Genomic DNA, 21552 nt, shown 5'->3' with positions numbered 1-21552 from the left:
TGGGCTACAGTCCATGGGGGTCTCAAAAGAGTCAAACACAGCTTAGCAACTAAACAACAACAACGTGATGTCTTTAAAGGCAAGAAAGGGGAAAATTCAAGAGAAAAGATACTGATTACGTGGGTTAAATGCTTCTTAAGAGGTGAAGTGAAATGCATGCAAGCAGAGAAACGGCCACTGGGTCTGATACTTCTTATGGTTACTGAAAAATCTGTTTCAAGAGCAGTGTCTGGGGAGAGGGAGGGGAAGGAGCCTGATGGGAATGGGTGAGGAGAGAATGGATGTTTGAGTAGAAGGAAGGAAGAGAAAAAATGTTTGGCTATGAAAAGGGGCAGAGATACTGTGTGGTAGCTGGAAATAGATATCGGTGTCTTGAGAGTTTTCGTAACTAAGAGAGATGCTAGTACAAATCTCAATGGTGATAAAAGAATGATCCAGAAGAGAAGGGAAAAACTGAAATTTATTGAAGGCTTACTTAGTGTGTTAAGAGCTTTACAAACTTTCGTCCTCACAATGTTCTATGGATCAGGCAGTTGAGGTTAAATAACTTGCCCAAGGTCATGCAGTTAGAGGTGGTAGAGCTGAGAGGCCAGCCTGATTTTTCTGACCCTTCATACCCCACCACCCCATTGCACAGGCATACATCCCCCTATGTTTAAACATCCGGGACATGCCTGTGCCCTGGCCACAACCCCTGGTGAATCAGAGTTACTGTCATGCCAGGGGAACTGGACTTTATTTTCCTCCTCCAGCACCGGAAGCACAGGCATGTCCCCCCAGAGCCTGAACACCCGCGCAGCACAGGACAGGAGCTCTCCCAGGCCAGACGGCGGAGGCAAGCAGCAGGAGCCCCTAGAGGTAGGAGGGAAACGGATACTTCTGGGACTGTTCAGCAGGTTTCTCTGTGTGTCAGCCAGTGCAAGAGGGTGCTGGGGGCTGCTGTGGCCCCAGCATTCATCTGGATCTGTTCAGTGTTGGGGGAGGCCTGGGTCAGAGCCCAGTCTCCCGGCTGCCCCCATTGAGGCTGAGGCTGTGGGGACGGGTAGCACGCTCCAGCCTGCGGCCGGACAGGAGACGCCTCAGGGAGGAGCCGGAGCTTAGGTCGCCGCAGCTGCGAAGGTGGAGGCTCTCTTGGCCTGGCCGGCCCCAGGGGCTCCGGGGCACCTAGATGGGGCCACAGGAGAGAGCATCAGTATGGCCCCTAACTCAAAGCTCCAGGCTTTCCTGGGTGTCTTCCTCGGCTCCCCCGACTCTACCTGTTTATGCCCATGGGCTCCATTCCCATTGGAATCTGGGGCCTTCCTGGACATCTGGAGGAAACGGGTGACCAGGCCCCGGCCTGGCCAGCTGCCCTTCAGGTCCCCCAGGGAGTGGGCTGGTGCAGGGCCCGAGGGCAGGGGGACCTTCTGGAAGGTGGGCACAGGGCGCCGCTTCTCTGCTGAGCGGGCACGGAGCAACTTGGGGGAAGGGCAATGGGCTAGACGGAAGAGGCAGGCTTCAGAGCAGAGCCCTGGGGGGAGAGAGAGGGAGAGTGGGTGGAATGGGAGGTGAAGAAAAGGCCAGGCAGCACTGCCCTATCCCCCGCCCCCGGGGAACCAACAGTGTGCCTAACCTGTATCTGCAGAGGAAACGGAAGCAGCTTCTTCCTCAAGCACTTTGGTATAAAGGTCCCTGAATTCAGCTGAAGAGGAGGGGAGAGAAACACAGACTGAGTTGGGAGTGTGCTGTAGACACCCCCACCCATCTCACCGCCCTCCTGAGAACACAAGCCCAGCTCCTACAGCCCACTCCCAACCAAGGGGGCACTGTCGCTGCCCATGTCTGCCAGCAACTAGATGGAACGATCCACCAAATCAGGGACTAAGGCGCCATCACTCTCTGCTGTATCCTCCCCAGTCCCTGGCACATAATGGTAATGACAAGCCTGTTCTGTGCCAGGGCGGAAGCATTTGACCTGCATCTCTTCTCAGTAACGCCACAGTATGTACAGTGAGGTATTGTTATTATACCCATTTTACAGGTTAGAAACCGAGGCTTGGAAAGAGTAGGTAACTAACCCAACCTGGGGCCTGTGAGACTGGATTCCAACAACCAAATCCTCTTTTTTTAACCACTAAGCTACTGACTGGTGTGTTTTTCACAGGTGATGTAAGTGTCTGATGCAGGTGCGAAACAGAATTTCTGCCTCCTCAGAAACCCCAGTAATGTCCCAAATCCCGGCGGACATCATTGGCCCTCTTACTCCCAGTGCCTGCCCTCTCACTCCCAGTGCCTACCCTCTCCTGAACCTTGCGGGGGCTCACCAGTGTTGCTGGAGGTGGTGATGCCCGGGTCACTGTGGGACCGTGGCAGCAGCAGCGGTGGCGGGGGAGCCGGGTGAGGAGGCCGGTGCCCCGGCGGGGTGAGGGAACCTGAGCTATCGCTGAAGCGGCGAGCCGGGGCTCGGGGGGAAGGGGCCGCAGCTGGCCGGCTGCCTCCCCGGGGGACCCGCCGCCTCAGCTCGGGGAAGCAGGGTCCCACCCAAGGCGGCCAGCCCTCCAGGCGGTGGCAGCTGCGGGCCGCTGTGGGGGCACCCAGTGGGGGTGGGGCTTCGGGGGCAGAGCAGGAATAGGAGCGGGCTGCCCTTGGGGGCCGCCGGGGAAGGGGGCTGTCCTCGAAGGGGCCCCGAAGGCCGCAGTCCAGGCTGAGGCAGTAGCCGGCGCGGCTGCGCTGAATAGAGCGGAAGAGCACGTAGTCAACGGAGCGCACGGAGCCCTGCAACTCCAGCAGGCACGAGTCCTCCGACGGGCTGGAGCCCCCCGGGAGGTCGCCGATGGCTGACAGCACCAGAGACCCGCTGTCCATGGACACTGTGGGCAGTAGGGGTGGCTGGGTAGCATCAGCTTGGCCAGGGCTAGGCAGTGCCTCTTTCCTCAGGACAAGCCCCCTGGGGGCCAGCCTGCCTCCAGTGTTATCTGAGAGGAGACCACTAAGTCCAGTTTTCCAGGAAAACCCAGCTCTCGCTTGTCACGCACCCACCAACTCAGTCTAATCCCTGCCCTGCCCCCCCACCAGCTCCACTCTCCCAGGCGTCCCAGTCTTTGTCCACCCTCCCCACTTTCTGCTCACCGTCTACAATGGAGGCCACTCGCTCGCAGATGCAGGCGCCATCATGCAGCTGAGGATCAAACAGAGTGGCCTGCAGAAGACACAAGGGTCAAGCATCCAGCCCTGCACACCGATGATACGGCCACCCCAGAGGCTTGACAGAGCTCAGGAGACCTAGATTCCAGTCCCGCTCTGTCACTTTGTCCGAGTCACTTTATGTGGGCCTCAGTTTCCACGTCTGTTAAATGGAAATAATAGTTCTTACCCCACCCACCTCACTACCTTCTCAGGCAGGTCAAAGAGACAGTGGATGTGCTAGTGCTTTAGATCATGAGAACTAGTATTATCTTTATCCAGTACCAGCAGCTCACTCAGATTTTCAGGCTCTGTCTTAGAGTCCCCAGCCTGCACCAAGCCCTGCTCTCACCTGACTGTCTCCTCGTAGCCCCATGACGGCCTCATAAGAAGGGGGGCAATCAGTAGGGTACAAGGGCACTGGGCTGTCCATGGAGCCATTGTAGGTGATGCTGGCAGAAGGAGGGAAAGGGTCAAAGCCTGGAAAAGAACTATTCTGAAAAGATCCCTCCCCACCAATCTGGTCCCAGCCCCAGTCTCCTTCCTTAGTTCCCCCAATAGGACTCTGCCTGGCCTCACCTCTGCGCATCTGTTTCCGAGCTGCAGGTATACTCTGGGGGGTAGTACGGTGGCGGGGGCACAGGTGGTACAAATTCCTCCAGGTCCAGCATGGTGTGCAGGAGAGGGTCTGGGGGCGAGGAGGTACAGCCCAGAGGCCCGAGAGGGCCTGAGACTGAGCGTTCAGGGGCCAACTGCTGGGGAGCAAGCAGGTCAGCACGCTTGTATCCTGGGAATACAGCTCCTTGATTCCCACATTCCTCTCTCCTCTACATTTTCTGACCCCGCCCCCTCCAAGAAGCTCAGCTCTGGCCCCTTCCTTTGCCAGAACAAGTTCCTCTTCTAACTGCCCCAGCTGAGGACCTTCACCTCTTACCCTGCCCATCTAGAAATTCCTCCTCTTTATGGACTCTTCTGCACCCAGAATCACTCTCTGTTCTGTCCCCACCAGAACATCAGCCCGTTATCCCTGCCCCCATCTAAGACCTTCTGGACTCCACCCAACTTTTAGTCCCATTCTCCAATGCCCTGGGGCTGACATCACACACTTCTGTTACTCCCAGTGATTCCCCTCCTCACCCTCCCTCTTAAATATTCCTACAGTCAACATGCCTATTAGGTGAGCCACAGCCCCTGGTGCTCAAAAGCCAGCGCTGCAGCCATTCCCTCCCCCCAAGACCAGTCCCAGCACACACACCCCTGCCCCCAGCCTACCTTCGTGGCTTGGACCCCAGCTTCCCACTCACCGTGTGCACAAGGTCCAGGGAGAAGATCTGGATGCAGCAGACAATGGCAGAGAGGGTACAGATTACAGCGGCACAGACGGTGAGCCCACAGACGCTGAAGAGTAAGTTCTGGGGAAGGCGAGAGAGAGGAATGTGAGAGCAGCCTAGGGTGCAGTAAGTCCCACATATTCAGGGCCTGTGAGGACTCAGGAGGAGACACAAGAGTGTGAGCCAGGAAGATGGTGGGAGGGAAAGGAATGGTGGAGATGGGGGTGCATGCTCACCTTGAGGACCCCTCGGGCTTCATCACAGGTGGAGTTAGGGGCAATTTTCAGCTCCTGCCCCGACTCTGGACAGGGCCTGAGAAGACGAGCAGAGGGGCAGCACACGCAGACCTTTCCATCCTGAGTGGGAGTGGAAAGAGTGAGGCAGCCTGAACCCGGACAAGCCAAGCTGTTCCACACACCTCCCCCAACTATTGCACTCAGGCTTGCCCTCCTCAGATCTCACCAAGTTGCATTCTTGGAAGTCTCGGGCCAGCTGAGCGTTTTTACAGGAGAGAACAGAGCCGGCCATGCTGAGCATGACACAGAGCACCGAAAGCAAGGAGAAGAAGGAGATCTGGGAAAAAGAGGGCCTAGACTCAGGGCTGAGACCCCCAAAATACCCTCTACTGCAAATGGAGCCACCCTCGTGCACAGGCATTCATGCCTGGTCAACATGAGTGGAAAAGTCAGTTCCCTTCTTGGGGGCATAAATGGGCATCCCCTCAGGTGCCAGGCACCTGCCTCCCAGTGGGCATCAGACCCTGGCACCTACCACTAGAGTGAATGGCCGCTTCCAAGACACGATGCCAACAACCCCGGAAAATGCCAGCTGGGGATAAAGCGGGCACAGGCTCAGCATGAAGGGGAGGCACCTGGGTGAGCCCCGCACCACAGGGTGTACCCAGCTCTGTAAGGAGTAAGAGGACCAGGAGAGGCCAGGATTTGGGCTGGCAGCTGGTGTTGAGGGGTGGGGCCCAAGGAGCCTCCCCCACCCAACAACTGTGCACCCAACTCACCGAGAACCCAGCCCAAGACGGGCAGGATCTCTTGACGCTCTCGGTGGTGGTGATGGAGGAGGCCACCATGCTGAAGGTGACCACCAGGATGCCCAGGAACACCTGACCCAGCCCCAGCGTGAGCAGGGCCTGTAGCCAGGGTCGGTGGAGGCGGAGGTGTGTAAGGCCCCGGGTGCTGGGCCGGCTAGTCAGCGAGCGGCTGGAATCGCTAGGCGAGGGCATCATGCCTGCCGCCCGGTTGCCTGAGCCTTGCTCGGCACCCCCTGGCGCTTGGGAGCATCTCAGAGGCGCCCAAGGCCCCGTCCTTCCTCCTCTCCACCCCCCTCCCTCTAGAGCCCACCCCCTGGCTGGGTCCCCTGAGGCATGGCCCAGGGACTCCAGCTGGGGGGGAGTCCGAGGGGGAGGCCTCACGGAGGGGCCGCGGAGTGCTCCCTCCCCACCACGGGTAGTGGACGGGCACCGTAACCGTTACGGCGCTGAGAACGCGGGGGCACCGGCTCATCGCATCTCCCTAGGGAAGAAGGGCGCGGAAAAGGGCCGGTCCGGGAGTGAAGAGAGGGAGGCGTTCCAGAACCGGGAAGGGTGGGAAGGGTAAAAGGCGAGAAGGATGGGAAAGAAGTCTAGAGAAGAGGTTCGGGTCGGCGTGGGGTGACTCTAGAGGCGCGGTCGGTGTGCCTTCAGAGTGTCCAGTTGGATCCGAGGCCGCCTGGTGGGGAGAGGCTGCGGCGCCGCCGTCTCCAGGGTCGCCAGCCCCACTCCCCTCCCCACCACGCTCTTGCTCCCCTAGCTCAGGCTGCAGCAGGTCCGGGACTGGAGACGGGGGATGGGGGATGAGATGGTGCGGGAGGAGGGGCGTGGTACGAGGGCCAGCGCGCTGCACCCCGGGAGTTGTAGTCCCAGTCGGAGACCGTGGGAGAGAGGGGGTGGGAGAGAAAGGGGGTGGGGTGGGAGAGGAAGGGGGAGGGACGGGAAGGGATGTGGCGGACGGCCGGGCGAGCTGGCCATCCCCGTTGGTCTGGCGAGGAGCTCCGGCCCCGCAGGGCCCGAGCTAAAGCTTTCGGCGCCTACTTGGGCCCCGCCCAGCCTCTCATGCCCCTAGGGCGCTGCGTTCCCAGAAGAGGTAGCGGCTCTATCTTAAAGGAGAAAGTCATTAAAGGAGCAGGGTGGAGAGCTGAGTTCACTGGCAGCTCCGCGATTCCACGCCCAACCGGGGACTTCCCTCCCACTTCCTGAGCCAGCGAGTGGGCTCTGCTGTCCCGCCGCCACAGCTCTCCGTTTACACTAAGGCCAGGTCCGACCTTCCCTCCAGAGTCCACAATTCAGCTTCCACTCCAGTCGCTTCCACTTTATCTTCTGCAAGACCTGCTGCTGCTGCTAAGTCGCTTCAGTCGTGTCCAACTCTGTGCGACCCCATAGACGGCAGCCCACTAGGCTCCTCTGTCCATGGGATTCTCCGGGCAAGAGTACTGGAGTGGGTTGCCCTTTCCTTCTCCAATGCATGAAAGTGAAAAGTGAAAGTGAAGTCGCTCAGTCGTGCCCAAGTCTATAAGACCTAGTTCCCATTAAAATTCCAGAAACGGGGATTTGTGTTCCAGTTCCATTTTATTTAAATAACCGAAGCAACAGCCTTGGCACAGCAGAGGGAAGCGGGTCAGGTGTGTAGTTGTGGCAGCAGTGTGGCCTGATGGAGGGGTGAGAGGGAAGCAGTGACTGGGTCACGCTGGGCTCCCCACACCCTTAAGTCAGGTTCAGCAGTCATGGCTGTATCATTGGGGGTACTAATGTGGAGACATCAAACAGTGATGTCTCAAAAGTCCCAGAGACCTCAAGAGATGGGGGCTAGTCGCCTCCCTCAAATGGAAGGGCCAGGGCATCCCAGTTAGGGGTCACGGGGCCCGGAAGGCATTTTCTGCAGCCCCAGCGGCTGCATTGGCAGCTGCGGTTCGCACCGCAGGGTTGGAGAAAACACCAGCTGCAAACTCTTGCTGGGCCTTCTGAAAGCTGGCACCTGTGCGGCGATACAAAGAGTGGATCTGCAAGTAGAAGACACAGACTTTACAGCATGTTCCAGCCACTGTTAATCCCACTCCAATCTAATACCATCACGACCACTCAGCAGCCTGTAGCTCTAGCTTTTCCTTCTTGGCTCCCGACCAGCACACATGCACACATACCCCTACAACCGCCCCCTCCGCTCAGGTCCATTAGCTGAGAATCCTTCCATCTGCCTGGTCCTCCCCAGTTGCTCCTGAACGTTCCAGTCAAGTCCCCAGGGACACGTGATATCACTCTCCAGGCCCCACCTACAGCCCCTCACCCGCTTCAGCATAACAATTCCCAGCACAGCGATGCCAGTGAAGAACAGGGCAACCAGCAGCATGAGTACAGCTACAGCCGTGTTGACCTTCAGCACCACCAGGGCAGAGATCCAGCCACTGCAAGAAGAAAATCCACCGAAGTGAGGAGAACTGCGCACAGCTCGGTCCCAGTGTTTCCAGCTTCTCCACTCGTCCTGTCTTCGAACCAGGGGCTGTTTCCCTGTGGGCCTGGCAACTTGCCGTGCACTGCAGTCCCAAACTAGCTTAACCTCAGCTTCTGAACCATCCTAGCTCTCCAAGCTCTTCCAGACATCCTCACTCCAAACAGACCTTTTCTGTTGAGGATGCTTCCTCTTCAACATTACACATGCCTCCTCCAGGAAGCCTCCTCAGACTGAGCATGTCCAACCAGCTTTCCCTTAATCTGTCTGTTGACAGTACTGTCTGAGCTCTCTATCATGGAGGGTGTCCTGTAACCCTATTAAATCAGTATCTCCCAAGGATTAAAACCACAGTTCCTTTTTCTGAACAACTCCAGTATCCAATGCTGACTTGATCAAAAGGAGTGGGAGGAAGGGGTGAGTGTAAACGGCAGTCTCACAGACCTGAACCCCCAACCTGGGATCCCAATGGCCTGGAGGACAAACAGAACATCCTGGACGAAGAAAATGAAGAAGAAAACGAAGAAATTGAATGAACTGTCACTCCTGCAAAGAGAAAAAAATGGGAAGTGTGGGCAAAGAATCAGGGTTGTAGGAGCAGAAAGGGGCCCCTCCAAGTCCCTTCCCTGCCATCATGCCCACTGCCCCTTCTTACCGGAAAGCCTTGTACATGGGGCGATACCAGCAGACGAAGGAGCACGGAGTGAAGAGAAGGATCCAGAGGATAGAGAGCCCAAAGCCTGAGCCATTGCTGGTCTCCACACAGAAGCTGGCCAGGCAGGCAAGAAAATTCAAGAGGAGAGCCAGAGTACTGCCTAAGGGTCGGAGGGACAGGATGATGGGTCTGAGAGCTCCTTTCCCGAGAAGCCCACCCCACAACCCTCACCGAATGCGGTAGAGTAAGGAAAGGAAGGCAGCTTCCACCTTCACAGGATCCTCAACAGGGGAGACAACCAGCAAACCTCAACCGTGTGTCATCCGGTTTGCAAAGACTTTTAAAAGGATCCAGAATACATTTATGCATATGGACAAGGAGAAGGGGGAGAGCGCAAGAACGTACATTTGCTAGAAGACTGGAGAATAAGTTCTGAGTACTGTAAAAGGAGTAATCTGGAAAATGCCAGAGAAATGAGCCTTCAATGATACTTCATTCAAAGTATCTAGTTCTGGGCGAGTGAGCTCCAGGAAAAGAAATGATGTACAACTTACTACCTATACTTTTCCTTCAAAAAGGTTTCTAACTACTCACACATCCAGAGGTAGTACATGGTGGATACTGTTTTCTGAAATTCTTGGGGGATCTCCATGGAGATGTCCTGGAAAAAGCAGGGCTGAACTGGGCAAAAAGAAGGTAGAGGAGGCCAATTGTTCTGTCGAGCTGTAAGGCACAAATAGAGCAGGAGGGCCCCACAAGTGAAACAGAGGCCAACAAATCACTCCCCCTTCCTTTTACCTCTGGATTCTCTATTTCCAATTTGAGAGTTCAAGAAGACAAGGGCAAATAGTAAACACTATATTAGTAGTGTTTATTATGATTTTTGTTTACTATTGCTTATAACTTCTAACCACTATGCCCAGAATGTGGGCATCTCTACAACTATATAGTTATCTATATAACTTTGTTTAACCTCACAACAATCCTGTTAAACAGGTACAAACATTATTCTCATTTTACAAGTAAGGAAACTGAGGCACTCAAGATTAAGCAACTTGCCTAAGAGTTCATCCTTAATAAGCCACTGCACCCAAATTCAAACTCTGCAATCTGGTTCCAGTGCCCATGCTCTGAGCTCCATTTTTGAGACTTCAAAGCTGTCAGATGCCCTCCGCAACCCTATCAAGGATCCACTTACTAGCTGCGCTGCCCAGGGCAGCATGCTGGAGTTCCCGCTCCCTTCGGTCCAGCTCCTCTGCCTTTCGGTTGAGCTCCTCCTGTTTCTTTAGCAGCTCAGCTGTGGCTGCTGCAGTTGAAGCCTGCCCAGTTAGAGCAGACGGAGATTTGAGTCCTGAACCACAGGGATGCCCCCTCCCCATACCCCTGCCTATACACCCCCCTACCTGGGTGCTGTAGGAGCCATAGTTCTTGGGTTCTGTGGGGCTGAGTTTTCTTGAGGACTGCAAGGGGGGAGCTGAGGGTGGAGCTACTGGAACAGGGGCAGGAGGCTCATAGCTTGGTGGTGGCTGTTGAGTTTGGAAAGACCTTAAGCATCATCTAGTCCCCCCATAACACAGGAGTCTAGAGTCTATTTGAATACCTTTAGACCTAAAACTTATTACCTAAAGTGGCAGCCCCTCCCCCCAGTTATTAGAAAGCTAGTCACTGTGTTTATATCATAGAACTCTCTAACAACTTGCAGCTACCCTCACATCAAGTTCCTTAGCCAAGATTCAAAGCATTCATCTACCAAATCAACCTCCTTAAACTCTTACATTTTTATATTTCAGTGAGACAACCAGGTCTAGTCTTCTTCATCCCTTGCTTTCTAATTGTGTACCTAAGCATACTTTGTTTTCTCAACTCCAACCAAGCCCATCCCTTTTCATTTTTAAAAAAGCCTCCACAGACAGAGTCTTCATCAGGCCCTGATAGAATCCAGGTAATCCCAAGACTGACATTTAGAGCTCAAACTGACAGATCTCTGGCCTTGATGTCTTTAGATGAGTTAGGCATCCTATGGCAGACTGGCCTCTTCCAGGGAACCAAGATCACGGTGCTTCTTTCTTCTTTTGCGTGCAGAAAAGTCCCCTGGACCTCAACACAGTGGGCTTGTTGGCATACCCTACCCTTCCCGGCCTTCCTGTGCTCTCCAGAATCTCACCTCCCGGGTCTCAAAAGGGTTGTAGACGTCAAGAGTAGCATAGTGCGTGCTGGGTCGATGCTGGATCACAGCTGGGTCCTGTGGGCAGAGAGCTGCGGCTCAGTTGGCACCTGGTGCCTCTGCGGGAACTCATAGGGGCCTCTTTTCAATTGCTGTGGCTCCAAGAACTGCAGCTTGGGGCCAGGCTGTTGGCCAATGTATCTGCCCCCAACCTTTCACCCACACTACCAGTACCAGCGCCTTTAGGGGCAGGGCCCGCCCCCCAAGGATGCTCACTGGTTTGGAGTCGTCGTCACACCCACGTGGCGGCCCTTCCTCGGATCAAATGTCACGAACAGGAATACAAGTTAGCCCGACCCTCTAGAACCGAGAAACCACCCCAGCAGCCTAAAAGAGGTCGGCGCAAGTCACCTGAAAGGGGTTGTCAAGCTCGCCGGGCTCGGCGAAGGGGTTTCCACCGTCTCTGCTTTGAGCCATGTTTGCAACTTCGGCTTGGGCCGCGCCTGCCCTCCACGCCCCTGCCGTGGCAGTGGCGGCGGCAGCGGCTCTCAGAGCTCCCTCCGCTCCGCTCTTCTCGGTCCGCCCCGCTTCCCTGTGCACGGATTGGCTGTACCGACCGGAAGGGTCACAAGGATCCCCGCAGCAGCAGCGAGTTGCGCCTGCGTCTCGGATAAAGGAAAAGAAGGAAGTGCCCCCACGTGACGCCTCTAACTCTGTCTCAGGAGCCAAGTACCGCCCCTTCCCACGTGACTTCCTTCAACTAACAAACTACATCTCCCAGTAGGCCTCGCGTTAGAATCCCGATCCGCCCTAGCCTTCGAAAGAGTATGATGGGAGTCCTCCGACCGGAGGTGGCGGTATCCCAGGAGACCAGCTCAGGAAGTTTTTTATCTGGACTTCTGACCCTACCCTGGGGCCCAGCCTAACAGCTATACTAACCGAACCTCTTTCCCAAACCTCATTATTCACATCAAATATGTGCTCACTTTATAACCCTTTCTTACAGTCAAATGTTACCCACCCATCGCTGAGGTTAATTTTGAAGGGTAAGATGGGACTCCCTTCGTTGCCAATCTAATCATCCCACCACCCCAGCATCTCCAAACCTCAAACTCCAGGGATGGGGGTCGGGTGAAGCACATCATTTTATTTCACAAAGACTGTACAAAATTCCTTATAAAACATGGTGTAGATCCCTTCTGGTTGCCTCATTCTGCCCAGATCCAACTCAGCTGTTGAAGGGGCAGGTGAGGGCGGGAAGAGTGTGAGATGGAACAGCATTATGTACAAGGCAGGGGTTGAAGTGGTGGTACAAGTTCTTTCATATTTACACTATTTCACATATTCACAGGTACATAGGGAGCCAGGAGGAAGGAGTGAGCTCCGGCTCTGTTCTCTTGTATAAAAAAGCACCAGTGTCCTGGACTGGACACCCACTGCTGTTAGGAGACACAGGGGTGCCCAGGGACAGATCGTCACCGACTGATATCTCGACTGGAGTCCCACAACTTGGCGTTAGGTGGCTCAGCCCGAAGGCGGGCGAAGAAAGGGTGTTGAAGGGCTTCACCCAAGGTCAGCCGCTTGGCAGGTTCATACTCTAGCATGCTTTCAATCAGATCGAAGAGCTGGTGGTGTTCCTCTGCCTCTGAGGTCAAATACCGCTGGTGGTGGAGGGCAGGAAAAAGGTGAGGCACGATGCCTTATAACCCCTGCCTTCTTCAAGGCCCTAGCTTTCAATCCTGAAGGACCAAGGATCTGCTCGTGACCATATGATGCTACTTGACTAGGACCACACCAGGGCCATCTCTGATGTTACAGCTCAACCTGCCTTCCCACTAGCACAATTATTCCTTCATACTCTCTGAAAGTTCTACTTATTTTTATCCTTGACAACTTCATGAAGCTTCTTTAGCTCAATAAAATGTAAGCTCTTCAAAAGCAGTTTATTTTTTCTGGTTGGCTCAAGAAATAAATGGCTGTCTAACCTCATTCCTTTCATAAAACCACTCCCTTTCTCTCCTATCAACAAAAGATTTCTTTCTGTTTTCCTCCCCTTGTTTTCTAACTCTTTGCTTGTGAAAGGCATTCCAGGGGCAAAACACCTTAGGAAGGAAGGGACCTCTGGGTGGTGGGCACTATTCACTCCCAGTCCGGCTCACCCGAAGTGGTTTGCAGTTTTCACGAACGTAGCGCCCAGCTGATGTGTTCTCATCCCAATCCAGGCGACCCCGATAAAAATATTTCTGCTTCCTAGAGGGGAAGGGGGAAGTTGAGGAATCAGGAGGTTCCTCTTGTTATGGGATTAATTTCCCTTATTCTCCCATCTGAGAGTAGCCGAGGGCAAGGCAGGTGTTGAAGAGAAAAGAAAATGTGATAGAGACCAATTTTGTGGAGAGAAAAGGAGAAGGGTTACATTCCTCCCACTCCAGGTTCACCTTGTCTTTCGGATCATCCGGGAAGGGATGGGACCCAGGATCCTTTCCATCATGGCTAGATGCTCTCTGTTGTCATGGGTCTGGGAAACAAAGACAGAACTGAGCAAGGGACTGAGAAGGGATGCTGGGGTCTAGCTGCTGGGAAGCTAAGCAACGTGGAGGAATGAGCAGGCAGTTTCTCAGCAGAGAAGGAAATCAGGTAGAAGAATGCCTAGTGGTCTCATAAGACACCCAACCACTTACTTGGAAGAGGGTGAAGCCAACATAGTATTCGAAGATGATACAGCCTATACTCCACACATCACAAGGCTGAGACCAGCCCAACTCTAGGTAGGGATGGGAAGGAAAGGTATTATGAGGCTCGGGGGCCCCCCTCACCACCATACCACCTCACATACTTGGACCATCTTGTCCTTCCCCCTCTTACCAAGAATGACCTCTGGCGCTCGATAATGGCGGGTGGAGACAATGGTACTATGGTGCTCATGGTCAAAGGTGGCACTGCCAAAGTCTACTACCCGCACGGCTGTGCTCTTCACACTGCGCTCATCCCGCTTCTAGGAGGCAAAGCAGGAAAAACATGAACCTCTGCACCAAGACTGAGAGGAAAAAACAGACCAAGATTCTACTGCTATTCTCTAAAGTGCTTCTGAGCCTTAAAAAACCAACTCTGACCTCCTGCCTGCTCCCACACGTCTTCTGCTTTTACAGCCTCCCCCATATCCATCAGAGTGGATGGATAGGGATGGATAGGAATGGGGGAGAAAGAGGATTTAGGAGTACCTATAGAATAGCATGCATCTGAAGAGTATACCTAAGTGACCGGTATACAGTTTTTCGATAACATATAGCAGATAGCAAAGTGAGGAATAGCTTCCTTAGCTGAGATCCCCATGATCTCCAGTCAGTCAACAGGGCTGAGCTTTCCTTACAGAAAAGAGAAGAAACCAAACCAAGGACCTTGTAAGCATTTTCACTATACAGGAAAGTTAACTGAGGTTCTGCTTCCAAATTCTCTTTGAATCTAAATCTTAAATCTCTCCCTTTCCATCTATTTTGGTATTGTTTTTTTCAGAGCCAGAGCAGAAAGTGTGGGAGAAAAAAGTAAAAGGGGGGACAAAAAGGGCTAAAAGAAAGGCAAAGGGGCAATGGCCACCTGTGCGCACTGGCCAAGGGACAGACCCTGTCCACCTTACCTTCTCTAGGTTGTAGGTGAGCTCGTAGTCCGAATTCACAAACAGAATATTTTCAGGCTTGAGGTCCGTATGTGTCAGCTTGTTATCATGGAGGACTGCAGAGGAGAAGGCCAGGTCAGGGTTGGTCCAGGTGGCTAGAACTAACTACCACCAGCTGACTCCACGCTTGGTCACCTAGCTCAAAGCTGGTGAGGAGGCAGGTCCAGAAGCACTTGGCTGCTTTCCGCTCTACTTCCAAATGAAATGCCTAGTCTGACAAGCTCTATGCTTATTAACATAAGTTATATATATATTTCTCAACCAATGTATAGATGGTTTGCTGTGGTTTTTTCCTTCCCCTGGTCACACCTCATGATATGCAGGGATCTTACTTCCCTAACCAAGGGTTGAACCCTGCAACGGAGTGTGGAGTCTTAACCAGTGGACTATCACAGAAGTCCCGATGAGTTGTATTTTTGTGCTTTAACATGTGTCTATCTGATTCCTGTGAATTTAATTCGGTGAAACTGCATTATTCTGATGGCTGAGGAGGAAGTATGTACCAGTCTGAATTCTCAACCTGGCACCTTGGCTACTCCCTGCTCCCACCTGGCTTGCTGAGAGCAGGGAGCGTCTCAGCTCCAGACGAGTGCAAACCTCTAGCGTGAGGAATCTTTTTGTCTCTTTGTGCTTAGTGCCTGACTTACTTTCCCAAAGAAGGGGAGTGAAGGAAAAAAGAGGTAATTAAGAGCTCTGACTTCAAATGCTTTCTCTTCGAGCTCTTGCTAGGTTGAATGTGGAGGAGAAACAATCAGTGATGACAAAAGTGAAGGAGTTAAGTCAGAAGAGGAGGAGATGCCAACAGGACAGTGAACAGAAGAACTGCAGATTGTCGAGGTGCCTGTTTAGGGGCTTCACCAGTGCACAACTGAGACCCAAGAGGTCCAGTGGAGGAAGGGGCTGCCCGAGTCCGCCTTGGCCCACCCCACTCACACTTGACGGCCTGGCACAGCTGGAAGGCCATGTGGCGCACTTGGTGGATGGGGTAGGGCAGGTAGTTGTTGTCTTTGAGGAAATCGAAGGTGCTAAGGCCCAGAAGCTCAAAGGAGATACACATGTGGCCATGGTAGTCAAACCAGTCAAACATCTGGACACAGAGGCTGGGAAGAGAGATGGGAAGGGGATGTCTGAGGAGCTCCCATCTGTCCACCACCCCTCCAACAAAGGACTACTGCTGCTGACTGCACATACTTGGGTAAAAACATGCCAGCTATTATCACCAAGAAAATTCAGTTCAACTACAGAATGGCCTTTCTGGCAGACCCAGGAAGAGAACTACTACTTGCCAAACTTCAAACCATTTTCCTGCAACATTTCAAACAGTTAAATAGGAGCTGCTGAGTGCCAGGCTCCAACGTGGACCCTGAACTGTCAAACTGCCACTCCGTCAACATGACCCCAGCTCCTGCTCTTGAAATTCACTCACCATCAGCCATCACTGGGCCCATGTTTACACCTACTTATGTCTTTCAGTAATACTCTGAAATTTTACATTTTGATTATGCAACGTGTGAGAACAGAGAAACTATACATAAACACCTGCAACTTCATTAGCGTAGTTCTATTAAAAGCTCAAGTACTTTTTTGATGAAAAATGTTGATTCTCAGTCTCAGGGCCATTTCCAGGGCACATTCCTACAAAGGTCATCCTGAGTTGGAGCTCAACTACAGAGCAATCTAACTGCCCCCGAAACAAGAAGAATGGATTACAGCATGTCCCAGACCCTTCCTTCCTTTCGGTAACAGTAATGTTCTACTACTCCACGATGATGAACAGAAAACGAGACAGTCTACAACTCCTCTGCCTGTCTAGTCCATGTTGGGAAGGTTTTCCCGTCTTGAGGTGTAGCCTCTCAGACGCCCCACATACTCCAGCAGCGCTTACTTCTTGTTGTCAGGATCCTTCTCATTGATTTTCTCCAGCACATTGATTTCTAGTCGAGCTGCTTCCTTGTACTTTTCCACATTTTTAATGATCTTCAGGGCAACCCGAGCCCCACCCCTACAGGATGGCAGGAAAGGCTTTTGCTGGAATCTCAAGAATATCTCAGAAGGAACAGGGCTGCCTGGGGATTAAGAAATCCTATCTTTGGCTGATTAACGAAAAAAAGCCTCAGATAACCCTCACTACCTCTTTATGGCTAACAAGTGTGGAGTCTGGAGCGGGCTGACATTTACCTGCGATGGTCAACACACTGTACAACTCGGCCGAAGGTCCCCTCTCCCAAGGTGCTGACAATTTCATCTGAAATGAAAAAAGCAGGGTGGGGGAGAAGGGAGGGAGAAAGGGTGGGGAATGAGTTCAGTTTGAAGAAAAAAGGGCACAGCAGTCTGGGGTGAGGAGATGAAGGAAGGGGGAACAGATACAGATGGTCACAGGGGAAGAAAACCCCTGCATGATTCCCACCACCTTTAACCCAGGGGCCACGAGAGCTGGGAGTGGACAGCAGAGGTCAATTCTCAACAGCAACTCAAACCACCCAGATAAACAACACCACTGAGAAAAGGCAAAAGAGGCTGTGGCTTGGGTTGGCTCAGGACGTTAGGATGGCTATGGGACCATTACAGGCTATAGGATTGTTACGATTTGGCTTGTACATCGCTCTTGTAGCCAGTCCCCGACGTGGTAGATGAGGTGGCCCTCAGCGTCGTCCTCTACACTCTTGGCTCTCCGGCTGCTGTGCTGCTGTCGGGGGGCGGGGGGGGTCGGAGCAAGCCAGGTGTCGGAGCGGGGGCCGGAGGGAGGCGGGGTGGGTGGTGGAGGGGTCACCGGTCACAGGCGCCCAGCCAGGGGGGACAGACAATGATGGGGGACAGTGGAAGGGAACACGTCAGATGCAGTAAGGCGGATCGGGGTGAGAAGAGAGAGCGGCGCGCAATCCCAAGTCCCCAAACCCAAAATGGGAACGGGGAGAGGCACGGGCAGAGCGGAGAAGTGGTGTTGTTGCCAATGTCACCCACAACCCCATGCTCTACACGGTGCCCTTCCAGGCAGGCACAGGTCTCCCCTTGCTCCCACCCAAGCCCACCTGCTGAGGGGGCCAGAGTCCAGGGCTTGGGGGAGAAAGGCTGTTCACAAGCAAGGTCCCCATTAGAAAATGGAGGCCTCTGGGGGGTGGAAGAGCTGCTCCCAACACAATAAGCCCAGCATGCCAGGGAGGGCACGGGGGTTCACAAACGCTCTGTGCCCATTCACCTCCGAAGCAGATTCAGGGCCCTCCAAGAGCTGGAGAGCTTCCAAGCGAATACCTCAGTGTTCACGCCCCAATGTTTCTCACTTACCGGGGTCCCAGAGGGCTGAAGAAGAGTGGGGAGAGGAAGGGCCTGGGCTAGCACTCACCGAAGACGAACGGCTGAACGTCCGGCTGCGCCGCCTCCGCCGTCGGTGCTTCCTACGGCTGCTGCGCTGGCTGCGGTAACTGCTGTTCTCCCGATGGTACTCGTAGGAATGCCGGTAGTCTGTGTCATAGTAGGCTTCTCCCCGATCTCGGCTATAGTCGTTGCGCCTGTAGCTGCCACAGTATCGCCGGTCATATGCCCTCCGATCGGATGAACGATCGTCATAGCTGCTGTTGGACAACAAACACCCTAATTAGGTGCATCTGTTCAGGTCACAGTCCTTGCCATACCATTTAACAAGCTCCCCCTGCACTGAGGAAAAGGAGTAACGTGAGAAAAGTAGTTCTCACACACCCAAGCCACTCTGAGAGGAACAAGAGCCAGGGCCGTGAAATAACTAAGCACAGAGGAGGACCCCCGGATCTGCACATCACCATAACCTCTAAAAAGACACCTGCAGGACAACTCCCCCTGAGGGCCTCCTCCTCCCCTCCAGAGATGTAATGGCATGAAGAGTTGCTTCTCTCTCAAGCCATTTCTGACTGACATGCAGCTTTGCTCCAAACTTCCTTAACCCATCCCTTCCACTGAACATGCGGCTGACTTATTAAAACCATGGAGACCGAACTCTGTTTTATCTATCAACTGATAAGCCATCTCACGTTCCTAGTCCTTTGCGTTTGCTTTCCCTTTGCCTACAACACTTCTCTTGTCATTCAGACAAGCTTAGATGCCACGTTCTCTGGGAAGTTTTCCCTGATCTATGGATCTTGCCCCCTGCAATCAAACCTGTTGGAGGCTTCCTTAGCCCCTTTCAAACATACTTCCTCTATGATAACACTCAACACCACAGTGTAAATGGGTTAAATTGATACCCATTTTGAGCATCACATTATATTAGCTACTTAAGTTGAAACTGATAAATTTTTGTTGAATAAACAAATACGTGAGTGGGTCTAATTTGAGTTTTTCTTCCTGAAGCCTCACCTCCGGGAACGGACATGGTAACTGTCTTCCCGTCGGCGCCGCCGTGTACGGTCACTGCTGCTTGACCAGGAGCGGCTTCTTCGTCGCTTATGCTTTCGGCTCCGATAGTGCTCATGGTAACTCCCCCTGCTGCCTCTCTCTGAAGAGTGGTACCTTCGAGGATGAGGCATCTGTAAGGAAAGGGAAAGGAGAAATAGTAGGGGCAGGATCTGAGTTTTCAGAAATCCCCTCCAAGAACTGGCTGCCCTAGAAATGCTGTTTTCTGCTCTTCAATTTCTACTTTTCTTTTTTTTTTTAAACCATTCACAACTCCTCAGTCTTCCTCTGGGCTTACAATTTCTCCTTGATAGAGAAGTATACTAACTCTGGTTGAAAACTTAAGGAATCTTCCTCCTACTCAGCTCATTGCTCTGTTCTGATTTTCCTCAAACAGGGGGTCTCCTGAAGACACTCAGGTCTGGGCCACAGCACACATTACAGGTGAGACTGTGCAACTCATGAAGACTGCAACAATTCATCCTTGGCTGGTATCTAGGGTAGATCTGAGGCATTCTGAGTTCCTCACAACTCAAAGAGAATAATGATTCACTACACAATATTATCACAAATGTTTTACAATTACTCAAAGTGTAGATTATCTCCCCAAATAGGCCATCCATGTCCTGAGGGCAGGCATCCAGTTTCCCAGGTTTCCAGGTATAGTTGTATAAACCAAATGTAAGTTTCAGGAATCTGGGTCTGGCCCTTTGAACTATCTTAATCATTTCTCACATCACTGGCCAAATCTCCCATAGTTTTAATACAATACACGAGGCTCCAGGCTGCAGTCAGCTTCACATCCAGCCTCTTTTGTGCTTACTATGTACAGAATAACTGATTTTTAATTAATATCAGCACCAGTAAACTAAGTTGGCCAGCTTTCAGTGATTGGATTGAAATGGCATGATGCACAAACTTTTTTTCCTTCAAGGAAAGAATCAGAAAGAAATCAGTCACAATCAGGGAAGATGAGACTAGGACAGAATGAGATAGATCCAAAGATAGCAGGGAGAGAAGTCTTGTGGGGTGGGTTGGGGTGGCAGCATTAGGTGCAGAAAAGGCTTAAGAGACTCCAACATCTGGCTCCCATTTTGAGCTACTTCTCAAATTGAGGAGGCGGGTGGCCTTCGATTCATTCTTGGCCCTACAGTGCTTAAGACAACCAAGAAGATGCAAACACACTATTCTCCCAAGTAATCCAACTGTGCATAGCACAGCCACACAAATGTCATCTTACCAAATACACACTGCCACCAAAGCTCCTCACAGGCTTTCCTTCTCCCCATCCCCCAAGGATCTCCAGCCTACAACCTTTCTCAACTTCTTTATCTTTTTTTTTTGCCCTTTCTCACTTAGAAAATCCAGAACTCACTCCTGAAGTCAAACTCTCCATATCCTCCAAGGGACACGACGGTTCTCTGGTCCAACTTTGATATTCTGTTCTTTCTCATCTCTGAAACCACTCCTATTCGCACTCCATCACTCCTTCTCCTACTTTGATCTCTCCCAACTTCCCTACTGGTTTTCCCAAAATACATCTAAGGCAGGTCGACCTTCCACCTCATCTTCCTACACTGCACCTCTGCCACTTTCCAGGTTTCAGCCCCTAGAAATGGGGCTCTAGAATGGGGCTTTTCAGCCCCTCTCCTAATCTCGCCCGGGCCCCTTGCCCCCAATCCAATCTTCTCTCCGCCCGCCCCACAGTCGCCGCCATCTTTCCGCGCGGCCCCGCGGCCCGCCAGCCCGCGCGCTCACCGTTCTGGCGGCGAGGCCCGTGCGCTTGTCCCACAGGAAGTCCGTGATGGCGGCGGCACTGCGGCCGGAGTCCCGGCACCCCCGCGGCGACGAAGTGCGGCTCCACCCCCCCAACCCGAGACCCTGGGACCTCCCGCCTAGTTCCCGGGCTCCGCTCCAGTCCCTCCCGCCCCGGCTCCGTCCCCGCCCCCAGGATTCGCTTGGCGCCGCTCGCACCGCCCCCGCCCGGGGCCCGATCCCAGCTCGGTCTCCGGCTCTGGCCTCTCCGATCCGCCGCCGCCACCGCGAGCGAGCACGTACGCACGTCCTGCGTCGCTTCCCAGCTACCCCTGGGCTCCGCCCCCCCCAGGGCCGCGCAGGCGTGCGCGGCCCCGCGTAGCTCGTTGCGGTCGGCCGGTTGGAGCAGAGGAGCTACTGGGGGCGGAAGTTCATGGGGCGGGGAGAGAGTCGCCGGGGATTACCGGGCAGAGCTGCCCCACCTAATGTCCTTCTGTTCAGTTCAGTCGCTCAGTCGTGTCCGACTCTTTGCGACCCCATGAATCGCAGCACGCCAGGCCTCCCTGTCCGTCACCAACTCCCGGAGTTCACTCAGACTCATATCCATCGAGTCCGTGATGCCATCCAGCCATCTCATCCTCTGTCGTCCCCTTCTCCGGCCCCCAATCCCTCCCAGCATCAGGGTCTTTTCCAATGAGTCAACTCTACGCATGAGGTGGACAGAGTATTGGCGTTTCAGCTTTAGCATCAGTCCTTCCAATGAACACCCAGGACTGATCTCCTTTAGGATGGACTGGTTGGATCTCCTTGCAGTCCAAGGGACTCTCAAAAGTCTTCTCCAACACCACAGTTCAAAGGCATCAATTCTTCGGCGCTCAGCTTTCTTCACAGTCCAACTCTCATATTCATACGTGACCACAGGAAAAACCATAGCCTTGACTAGACGAACCTTTGTTGGC

General features: G+C 53.4%; 3 protein-coding genes across 10 annotated transcripts; all 3 read right to left on the bottom strand.

Moving 5' to 3' along the window:
- Positions 1-519: 519 nt before the first annotated feature.
- ENTREP3 (endosomal transmembrane epsin interactor 3) lies at positions 520-5797 on the bottom strand. 3 transcript variants are annotated; one of them, XM_068965399.1, is made up of 12 exons: positions 5509-5797; positions 5265-5321; positions 4956-5066; positions 4730-4849; positions 4467-4574; positions 3742-3914; positions 3515-3614; positions 3109-3178; positions 2304-2849; positions 1613-1681; positions 1257-1510; positions 520-1164 (listed from the first exon to the last, which is right to left on the bottom strand). In XM_068965399.1, the coding sequence occupies exons 1-12, from the start codon at positions 5731-5733 to the stop codon at positions 991-993; spliced, it is 2007 nt and encodes a 668-aa protein (XP_068821500.1). In that variant the 5' UTR covers positions 5734-5797; the 3' UTR covers positions 520-990. The 3 variants fall into 3 exon arrangements, with proteins under 3 accessions (XP_068821500.1, XP_068821501.1, XP_068821502.1); XM_068965400.1 differs by lacking the exon at positions 5265-5321 and having other exon boundaries at positions 3742-3917; XM_068965401.1 differs by lacking the exons at positions 4730-4849; positions 4956-5066; positions 5265-5321.
- Positions 5798-7148: 1351 nt separating this feature from the next.
- SCAMP3 (secretory carrier membrane protein 3) lies at positions 7149-11649 on the bottom strand. 2 transcript variants are annotated; one of them, XM_068966459.1, is made up of 9 exons: positions 11218-11648; positions 10807-10884; positions 10046-10168; positions 9841-9961; positions 9237-9365; positions 8643-8802; positions 8432-8533; positions 7826-7943; positions 7149-7541 (listed from the first exon to the last, which is right to left on the bottom strand). In XM_068966459.1, the coding sequence occupies exons 1-9, from the start codon at positions 11281-11283 to the stop codon at positions 7395-7397; spliced, it is 1044 nt and encodes a 347-aa protein (XP_068822560.1). In that variant the 5' UTR covers positions 11284-11648; the 3' UTR covers positions 7149-7394. The 2 variants fall into 2 exon arrangements, with proteins under 2 accessions (XP_068822560.1, XP_068822561.1); XM_068966460.1 differs by lacking the exon at positions 10807-10884 and having other exon boundaries at positions 11218-11649.
- A 119-nt stretch (positions 11650-11768) lies between these two features.
- On the bottom strand, positions 11769-20729 carry CLK2 (CDC like kinase 2). 5 transcript variants are annotated; one of them, XM_068966454.1, is made up of 13 exons: positions 20597-20729; positions 18803-18972; positions 17817-18045; positions 17075-17162; positions 16655-16721; positions 16362-16478; positions 15410-15576; positions 14438-14532; positions 13669-13798; positions 13485-13567; positions 13242-13321; positions 12966-13056; positions 11769-12467 (listed from the first exon to the last, which is right to left on the bottom strand). In XM_068966454.1, exons 2-13 carry the CDS (start codon positions 18970-18972, stop codon positions 12282-12284), a joined length of 1503 nt encoding a protein of 500 aa, XP_068822555.1. In that variant the 5' UTR covers positions 20597-20729; the 3' UTR covers positions 11769-12281. The 5 variants fall into 5 exon arrangements, with proteins under 5 accessions (XP_068822555.1, XP_068822556.1, XP_068822557.1 ...); XM_068966455.1 differs by having other exon boundaries at positions 17075-17159; XM_068966456.1 differs by having other exon boundaries at positions 17817-18042.
- Positions 20730-21552: the final 823 nt, after the last annotated feature.

This window comes from Capricornis sumatraensis, chromosome 2 (genome assembly GCF_032405125.1).
Source record: "Capricornis sumatraensis isolate serow.1 chromosome 2, serow.2, whole genome shotgun sequence".
Classification (NCBI taxonomy): Eukaryota; Metazoa; Chordata; class Mammalia; order Artiodactyla; family Bovidae; genus Capricornis; species Capricornis sumatraensis.
Note: the sequence above shows the minus strand (reverse complement) of the source record. Positions and strands in the feature narration are given on the sequence as shown.